The following is a 9,916-nucleotide window of genomic DNA, read 5'->3' as shown; positions in this document are numbered from 1 at the left end:
TCGATGTTTCAGTCCGCAAAGCGGCCAAACAAACGACGAAGTCGCAGTCCAGCGGGTAATGAATCATGAAACAAGACGAAGAACTTTTCTGAAAGTCTACCTCCTAAACTATCTCAAGGGCAGAAATCTCAAGCTCATTATCTAATTGTTAAATAAAAATATGATTTTAAACTAATCAGCACGCGCATTTTCTTTTGGCTATTTTCTAAATATACCTGTAAGAAATGTTGAAATTGTGAATTTGGGAAGTCTCAAGGGTAATGCGCGGCGTCCGTTATACTCAGGTGACCGCTACACACAGGGAAGCTTTATAGTTAATGTAAGGCATGATCTTCGGGAGCTTGTTCCGCTGCACTAAGAGTCTACGGGGGGAGGGGAGATGGGGGATACTGCCAGAAAAATTGGGTAGGGGTTTGCGGCCCGCCTGCCAACCCTTACCCTATTTATGACCATTATTATACATTGAACTCACTATCTCTTTTCTGATTGGCCGAAAGCGTACAGTGAATTTTCCAAATCAGTGCCTGTGATGTCATCTAGCTGCAGATTATACGACAATCATGTCAAGGACACTCAAGGTCACGAGTAATCATGTCATGTACGACCGCGGTGCATGATTTCTAAGAGTAATCATGTCAAGTTCGCGCGCTTTGTGTTGCTTGCCGTCAGTGAAGAAGCAAAAAAAATGACTCACTTTTTTTTCATTCAATGTATAAATAAAATAATTATTAGATTCGGTTTTTGTGATTTCCAGAATAATCAAGGTCTCGGTAAGGGTTATCAACTGATAACCCCTTCCTCGACGTTGATTATTCTGGATATCACAAGAACCCTCATGCAATAATTGTTTTAAAATTTGCGATTTCCCCTACCCTATTTATGACCTGACCAAAAACTCGATACCCTATTTACGGCCATTGCGGCTGGCATAGTGGCATAGAGCTTTTGCTGATGGTCTTGTCGATAATGATGAAAAAGTAGCTTCTTCTTAAAAAAACACACTTAATTCAAGACCAGAGTGCAAAACCACACTCTATTTCTGACCAAAATGGCCAAAATCGATAGCCTATTTATGACTAAAACGGCTGAAAACCATACTCTTTGGGGCCGCACATACCCATATAAGGGAGCACCTCCTCCGCCCGCACACCCTCCCCCCCGGGAGTCTACTAACAGTTTTGACTGTAATCTTGTGTGCAGCTACGGTCTCCCGACGCAGCTACGTTCATCAGACAACTCATTCTTAAAACGGCAGCTCACCACCATCCTTGTTGGTTTCACTTCTCTCTCCTCGGTACTGAGAGACGCAAAGCGGCTCCCAAAGGAATCATAGAGGGAAAAGCCGACAGAAAGCAACGGGTGAAAGGATTTGTTTGTTTGTTTGTCTTTTAGTTCTTTTCATTTGCTTATATCTTTTTGTCCATTTGTTTGTTTGTCTCTTAAATTGTTTGTCCGTTTGTTTGTTTGTTTGTTTGTGCGAAACAGAGAAAGCGCTTTATCGCATGGCCTTTCTTCCCCTCGCGTTTTCTTTTGCGTTACGCTGTATTGACAAAGGAAAAGAGCAGTTTCTAACCGCGTGAGACTTTCCTATTTTATAATATATGCGAACCCGAGGTTCGGTTTGCCAAAAACTGGACCCAGTCCTGAAAGTATCACCCAACGAACGCGACATTCAATGCGCTGAATTTCTTTGCAGTGAACCCAGGACGCCATTATATGAACACCGGAGATGAAATCCTCGGGGAGAGGGGCAAAGACCGAGATTCGTCGCCTGCGCATGCGGCAGGCGTTAAACGGTGGCGGGGCAGGCAAAGCGCCTTCTTCCTCGCGTTTTTTGCCTCCCTGTCCCTTCCCCGTTTACGCCTGCAACGCAAGCTAAGGTTTGAATGTGCGCTGGCCATCCACATTTTCACAATTTGTTACTTATTAATTTTTGCATATATTACTCATTGTGACATTTGGCCCATGTGATATCGGGTGACATCGAAATCTTTGGGACAGAAAATTGCCATTCTTTGCCAAAGTCTTATTTTATTTCTTATTGTACATGTGCAATATCTTATGTACTGTTGATAACAAGCTGGAGTTATTTTGCTGAGCTTTAGGCATGGTATATTTATATATCATGGCGACAGTGACTAAGTGTGACCCTTCGGCCAGAGTTCGGGAAAAGAACGGGCCGAAGACTAGGTTAGTTTGGCAGCGCATGCTTTGAATGATAAATGAACCGCCAAATTTAAATTATTGCATAACTTTGCTTCATTGTTACATGTATTTGGCGAGGGTTTGCAGCGATGGTGGCATGGCAGAATGACTTCAAATGTTTTGTTTTTTTATTCTTTTCGTTTCCTTCGCTTGGTGCGTGACGGTAACTGCAGCGGGATATCATTTTCAGGGGGACAATAGTGAATGCAAACGAGAAACTCAGATCAGTCGACAGAATTTTCCTTCGTTTACCGTGTGAGATCAGCAAGTAAGTAAAATTATTAATATTTAATTATATTTTGGAGCAGTCTATTTCCGAAATTGAATAATATAAGGATAACACAGAAACCTAATGTCTTGCCTTGAGGGCGATGTATTTAATTTCCTGATGATATGCATCCCCCTTTGCATAGGAGATCTGTAGATCCTGTGTGAAGTGTGTTGAGGCGCGCGAGTGGGGGGGAGGGGGGGGGGAGGGACTGCAGCGGCCGTTTGAAGTGTAGTCAGTAGGGAGGGGGACATCTGGGGGTTCTAAACATCGCAACACCGCAAAAAGAAAACTAACGAACACCGCATCACCGCAAGAAAAGTCAACGAAACAGCGTCACCGCAACACGTATTTTTTGCGCTGTGATTCGTTCATCTACACTTTAAATAATACTTTTATAACTCAACAATTTTCCACAAAATAAACACATTGTTTCTGTCCTCGCTCCTCCACGTGTCTACCGAACACTGAGCTCCGGGTGGTAGAGGTCGAGTTACTTGTCAAGTTGCGTATAAATGAAAACAACTTCGGATTGGCAGCCGAAGGATATTGAAGATTGAGTAGAAAGTGATGGTGTTTACTTTTTACTGAAAAAATTATTTACCTCAATGGTACGTGTTTGTCATAAATTAGCATCGATTAACGAAGTTTACATGCTAAATTTAGGTCAGATTTAGGTTTGAGAAAGGTAGATCAAAAAATCCCAGCACCGCAAACAATTACCGCAGACTGAAAAACACAAACATCGCACACCGTAGGGTTTGAGATCACCGCAACACCGCAAGTTGAGATTTTATTCACCGCATCACCGCATTAAAAGAATATCAACGCCGCAACACCGCAAATCCCCATGTCCCCCTCAGTAGTAGGGGGTTTGGAGAAAGGAATGCCGCCAAGGGGCTTGATACGTTGACCCTGCGAAAGCAATTTTAATAGAAAACCTCAGAAGAACTTCGTGAGTAGGATAACACCTTTTATTCCGGGATCGAGTCTAGGACAAAGGACTGCGTGGAATAACAGGACGGTGACAATTCTAACTCTTCCTTGTTTAGGACAGGTTCAGAAGAGGCCAAAACTATTGGATCAGTCTCTCTGTTTGCTCTAAAATCAAGAACAAGGAACGAAAAATTACGATATTCGAGGGGCGTTCAGGAAAGGCGCGAGCAGCAGCGTCATGCTTCGCGCATTGCGTTACTCGCCCCTGGATTATAGTGTTCGTTCTCTTAGTTCTTGTCTTCCCCCTTGATTTTAGACATTTTAGGGCAAAACCAATATTCTGCCAGTTGGTATGTCCCCGTATAATGCTTCCCCACTCTTACCCGAGATATATATGCAAATTTTCTGTACTGTCTAACTAATTTCGTTTCTGATTAACTTTTTTTTTTTTTTTTTATTATTATTATTATTTTTTATTTACCAATGACATACGTTACTTTATTAAGTTCAATCAAACCAGTGCGTGGTGAGAATTGTCCCGGTTGTTGTAAACTGAACTGTAAAACATTCAAGTGGTACGAAAGCGAATGAGAAGAATAGTAGCATATAGATTCGTGTGATTAGAAAGCTCATCGACCATCGAAGCTAATTAGACGTAGCTTGTCCTGTTTTACAGTATCGAGTTAGTAAAGCTGCTTGTGGTAACAGAAGGCTGGCGAGAGATTCGAAGACATGCCAGGACAAAAATACAAAGGTAAGTCAAGTTCAAACTCCTTAGCGTCATGTAGATATTTAGTCATCGTTTGGGTTTAGGTGTAGTGCCTATAAAACGATATTGTTTTCTCTAACAGTGATTGGTTTATGTCTAGACTCAGAAGCATATCACCTTCTGCTAGACTGTATAGCTTCTTCCGGTTGTCATGTCGCTCTATTCCCTTTCGACTCTTTTTTTTATAAGTCTTCCCATTTATGTTGTTCTCCGGAAATCTCAGTTGCAAAAGTACAATGCTTAAAGAAAGGAAAATCGGAGCGATAAACGGTCGCCTCTCGGTTACAATCCTATGCATCGTCCGGGGCCAGTCAATACCCAGTATGAGCGACTCTCTTATGGCAATCCGTGGGGGCTGTCTGCAATGAACCAGCATCTCAAATGTGGGGGTAGGGGGTGACGGGGGAATCCCCCTTGGTGGTAAGCGTACGGAAATCGCTGGACTCGATTGTCAACTAGGTTTCGAATAAGTGGTGATTTTTCACCGTCTGATCGACATATGGCTGGTTTTTTCAAACTCCCGCTCACTTTAAATGATAGATACAATACTTCCTAAAGATTCAAATATCATCAATGCCGTTAAAACAGGCGAGATATCAGTGAACTTAACAGCCCCTACGGCTGTGCGTACAGGTCTCTGCTTATATCAACAAATTACAGTCTTGGACGCGGTTTAATTAATTTCGATTGATCTACCATCCAAAGTGAATTCAACAGTCGGGTTTATTTCACGCATTTTCTCAGTTTGAGTAAGAATCGTTTCAGTTCAGAGCCACCTTAAATTTTCGACAATTTAAGGTGGCTCTGAACCTCACCTACAGAATGTTTTTAAACTATTCCAAAAATTCCATCTTATCACGCTTATGAAAGTGTTGATAATTTGAAAAAAATTTCACCGTACCGTTTTTGAATTAAAACGGCCCCTAAAGCTGTATCTAAGGGTGTTTTCGGTAGGTCATGCTGTTGCTATGGTAACCTATTGTGTTACGAAAATGATAACAACGTGTTCACCAATGGTTGGGCAGTTTTTTGATACATGATTGTAGCATCAAGTGATAAAGAGTGGTTATAACGACCCATCAAAATCTAAGTGCTCCGGAAGTGCTGGAAACTGTTTCGAGCCACCTTAACATATTTTATTTTTTGCTAAGTTGTTGTCCATGTGAACTAGATCGAATGATGTCTATTTCGTATCCGGGGGGGGGTATTCCGAGCAAAATTGGGTAGGGGTGTGCGGCCCGTTTCCCAAAATCGCGATTTTCAATACTCTATTTATGACCTGACCCAAAATCTATATCCTGTTTCAGACCTGTCTTATACTTAGTTCCCTAGTTCAGACCGATGTTAAAGGCATTATGAAGGGCCTTTGTTGGTCGGTCTTATCGATAGTGGTATAAAAGTAGCTTCTTCTAAAAAAAAAAATGCCTTATTCAAGACTAGAGTGCAAAAATCAGACCCTATTAATGATCAAAATGTCCAAAACCGATACCCTATCTTGACCAAAACGGCTGAAAAACGATCATATCCCTATTATCTGACGGGCCCGTTTCTCTAGAGTACCCAGTGTCTAAACACAACACTATTTTGCGCCAATGCCCTAGCCTGATACGACCCGTGAAAGCCTTACAAATAGCGGGGAGTATAGTTGCGGTTGGAATGGATTAGTCTGTTTCGTAAAATGGGAATCACTGGCGATGTTGAAACCCATGTATTCCGTTTTCTTTTAGTGGGAAAGATTTTTCGCTACACCATCAAAGGCGTTATAGGGTTTGGCGAATTTTCAAGGTATAAGCTTAAACGCGTTTTAAAGAGTTGTTTGTTACGAACACACTGTGCTCTCCATCCGACCGATTTTGGCTAATTTCTCCTGGCAATTTTATAATTACTTCGTGTTGCAAAAAAGTACTTTTTTCAAATGATACCTGAAACTGGCTGGGCAACTAAATGTACATTGTTAAGGCGGATAATGACTTCAGTGAGGGTATGGTTCCGGATAATTGAGCGAGTGAATCTGTGATTTATTTACTTCACTACTGCTCCTCGCCATTAAGTCAAAATACAATAACATACCGTAGACACGTGAACGAAAACGTAGAAAAGTTGAAGTCAGGGGTAGAAATCAGCGCTAGCAAAAGCATATACACATAACTATATTGTTTTTTCCTTTATTGTCATTTTTGCACTTGTTTTGCTTTGTTATTTTCCCGATAGAGTAATTTCATCCTTTCTGGTCTAACGGAAAGGAACTACCGAGTTCTTCACCGTTGAGCCACAAATAGCTAAAAGGAATCTATCGCAATGGGTCGACACACTTGCGAAGTTGGCCAAAAAAGTCTGGCGTTTCTCCACCGGTCTAAGACCTTTACTAGGGGAAAGTTTCTTATCTGCGACCTACAAGGTGAGGGACACAACTTTGATCAGTGAATGCAATCGATCTTTGTCATTAGCTATTTTTTGTTTGTTTGTTTGTGTTTTAATTTCGTTTTTCAGGTACAGTCATTCTGTTATTAACGTTACCTTTACTTGGAACCCATTTTAGAGTAAACGACACTTTTACATGTTGGATCCACGCTTCTTAGGGACAGACGATGCGCTCAAAGACCTCCGAGTGGCGTCCTTGGACACGGGGTAAGTTCACGGCATTTATCGTTGCATGAGGGTTAAATAATTTGGAAATTCACATAACTTCATTCAAACTTATGTCTTCACAGGTTGTTTGGTGTTGGAAACCTGGACGGAGACGTATTCAAAACTTTTCAGGTTTCGCACAATTGCAATCTCTATTGCAAACTCCTGACTATCGACCGCAAGGAAGATAGATTCCACTCTTTGGATTATTCTTTGAATCACCTGGTCAAAGGTTGCTCCCGAGAAAGGGCAGATTGTTATTATTTGGATTATTTTAAACAACGAAATTGAATGTTCTCTAACTAACATGTAAATTATCGTATATCAGTTATATCCTTAGAGAACTAAATAGCTTGCGTAGCTTGGTGGTTTAAGCAATTTGAGCGCGCGTTCCTGGCGGCGTTGCTGCTCTTTTTCGCGGCTTCGCAGCTATGCGCGCGCGCTCAAATTTAAACCGCCAAGCTACGCAGGCTAACAACTAAAAGGACTCATTATCACTTTTGCTCTTTTTAGACTTCTTTTTTGTTTCATTTAAAAGTACCTTTTTATTTCTTTCCAGTTATTTGTCACGACCAGGAAATTGCTGTGCAGCGGAAAATGAGCATCGCAGCTGAAGACTTGGTGGTTAATTCATATGCTGGTAAGAATGTTAACACTCTTTTTTTGTGTAATCTAAACTAAGTGACTTTACGTGCTTAGTTTACACGTACTATGAAAACGTTTGTCTGCATAAACGATCGTAATTTCCCCCGCGCTACATCCGCAAAAATCCTCGCAGCATGTACGCGCTTGATGTGCCGCACGCGATGGCGCAATTTGTTCTAAAAATACCAAAATTGTCCCATATCATAGGGACAGCCCTAATACTTGAAATTTCCTCAAAGATGTATAAATGGAAAACCAACATTTCTAACTATCCAAAATTTTCCGGGCGCGTGCTTTGCCGGAGGATCGATTTTTGGCTCTGAATCTCTCTACCTCATTTTTTTGAAAAACGACTGACAATCAAACCCTAGTCTGTACAAAGACCTTCTATTTTATCTTGAGTTGGTCGAGATCGAAAGCTTAGCAAAACATTAAATCGGCGCGTGGGACATGAACAAGCCAAAACGCAAGGGGTGGGGCTGAGAAGAGACAAAAACATGTTTTCGTCCGCTTTTCCGTGGCTCTCGCGCTCTACGAAAAAAACACACATTGCAAACCCAAGCTATGCATCGCTTCTGGACAAGCAACTACGCGTGCAAGTATTGTGCAAAAATTCCTCCTGCTTTTGCAAATTACGTAATTAGGTAGGTTAGACGCGCGCGCCGTTATAACTAGTCAGTGACATCATACTTGCCATGCGCGCGTGTACGCTAACTGACACAAGACGCAACAATTCAGTAACTGTCGCAAAGACGAGAAGGTTGTTTACAGCTAACCAAGGAGAATTTTGACATTATTATCAGCTGTTGAGTTCCTGAGAAAAGTGATCATGGAATCTCCCCGGGAGAAAAGACCAGTACAGTCAGCTGTGTTTACCATACAAGATGGAAAAAATGCTGCCGCAAGATTGCAACGGCAAATCAACGATCTTGAAGAACGACTTAAGAAATACTTCCAACGTTTAGATGAACTAGAAAAGTTCTGCGAGAGAACACAAAACAAATTTGAAGATACCCAAAGACGAATAAGAGAAGAATACGAGTTGATTGAGAAAGAACACGCCAAGAGAAAAATTGATCGTACTGTGACTCGCAAACGGATAAACGAAAAGATTGAGAGAAGGAACGAGAAGGCAGCGCAGTCCATGGACGAAAACGACCAAGATGTGCCAGGAAATGTTTTAAAACAAACAGTAACAGCTTCTGCGGAACTTAAAGACATTAACAGTTTTGAAGTACGGTGAAGTGTATTGTTAGATATGTAAGAATAGGTTTCTGTCTGTTAGTTATGATGAAAACTTTGTTAATCTCGGTAGTCCGTAAGACCTATAAAGGAAGCAAATTAGAAGAACAGGAATAAATTTTTGTACAATTAGCGTGAAATACGTGTTGAAACCTGCTGAATACAAAATACCTCTGCAAACAGCTGAATTCACCTTAGAAGACTCGGTGAACGAGAAAACTGCGCGATCATTAGAATTGCTGCAAAGCATAATCAAAGGACCCTATGAGACCACGGCTAGTAGGTCAACTTACTGCAATTTGTTAAATTTGTATTTTTATTTTGTTTTATTGTTTTCAGAAGGGCTTGTTGGAATGAAAAAAATAGCAAAAAATGGAAAAAATACTGACGTGACAATAGTTCAGTGAAAATCGCAAACGAGCAAAAAAATATTCTCCAATCTCAGCAAAAAGCGCTTCAGATCAATCACGCACATGAAAAATTTCTCGTGTCAGCTGGCGAGTGAACTTTGTTGTTGCTGTTTAGTCTTCCTCTCACCTTTCTTGCCGTTTATGTTTGCAACTTTTCATTGCTTGGCGAAATACAACAATTGTTATCTGTATGGTCGGTGTTTTCCCACCGGAGACTCACAGAGAAAACATCAAACCATGGGTTTCACCGGAAGTAATTACAAGTGAATGGTAGGTGCTTAAAGGCAGGCCAAAAGGCACATGAGCCATGCAGAGCTTATCCCGGTTTCTATATAGCATGAAGCGACTAGTAATATTTCTACTCTCCCCCCCCCCCCCCCGGATGGGTTGTTGGGGTCCATCTTATGGCTACCTCCCAGCATTAAATTTGCCGGTACCCATTTATACACCTGGGTGGAGAGAGGCATTGTGAGAGTAACGTATCTTGCCTGAAAACACAACGTGATAACTCCAGCCAGTGCTCGAACGCAGACCATCCCATTCAGAGTCCAGAGCCCTAATCATAAGGTTACCACCCCTCCAAAGGTGCGTTCTTTGAACTTTATTAAATAATTAGTTTTACAAAAGATTTTGTTCTCGAATTCTTGTTCTTGTTGTTGTTGATCGAATAGAATGGGAAACTTCCAGTCTAGAGTTGGACGTTGGGGTCCGTTGTAATTTTGGTAAATCTGGTAGAGCGTCTACATTGACTTCGCCTTCGCGTGTAGTGCCGGCGTTATTTGTTCACGTTATTTCATCGTCCACGGATAACGT

The 9,916-nt window shown here is 41.5% G+C and overlaps 1 protein-coding gene across 5 annotated transcripts; it reads left to right on the top strand.

The window, feature by feature from the left end:
- Window positions 1-1,152: 1,152 nt before the first annotated feature.
- Window positions 1,153-8,826, top strand: LOC110068827 (uncharacterized). 5 transcript variants are annotated; one of them, XM_089295757.1, is made up of 8 exons: window positions 1,153-1,359; window positions 1,697-2,473; window positions 4,086-4,163; window positions 5,906-5,963; window positions 6,390-6,576; window positions 6,718-6,806; window positions 7,366-7,446; window positions 8,255-8,826. In XM_089295757.1, exons 6-8 carry the CDS (start codon window positions 6,767-6,769, stop codon window positions 8,692-8,694), a joined length of 561 nt encoding a protein of 186 aa, XP_089151883.1. In that variant the 5' UTR covers window positions 1,153-1,359; window positions 1,697-2,473; window positions 4,086-4,163; window positions 5,906-5,963; window positions 6,390-6,576; window positions 6,718-6,766; the 3' UTR covers window positions 8,695-8,826. The 5 variants fall into 5 exon arrangements, with proteins under 5 accessions (XP_089151883.1, XP_089151882.1, XP_089151880.1 ...); XM_089295756.1 differs by having other exon boundaries at window positions 1,153-2,473; window positions 6,758-6,806; XM_089295754.1 differs by having other exon boundaries at window positions 1,153-2,473.
- Window positions 8,827-9,916: the final 1,090 nt, after the last annotated feature.

This window comes from Orbicella faveolata, unplaced genomic scaffold (assembly GCF_042242905.1).
Source record: "Orbicella faveolata isolate gen_17 unplaced genomic scaffold, um_ofav_v1 contig_26, whole genome shotgun sequence".
NCBI lineage: Eukaryota > Metazoa > Cnidaria > Anthozoa > Scleractinia > Merulinidae > Orbicella > Orbicella faveolata.
The sequence above is the reverse complement of the archived record's forward strand: the minus strand, read 5'-3'. Positions and strand labels throughout refer to the sequence as shown.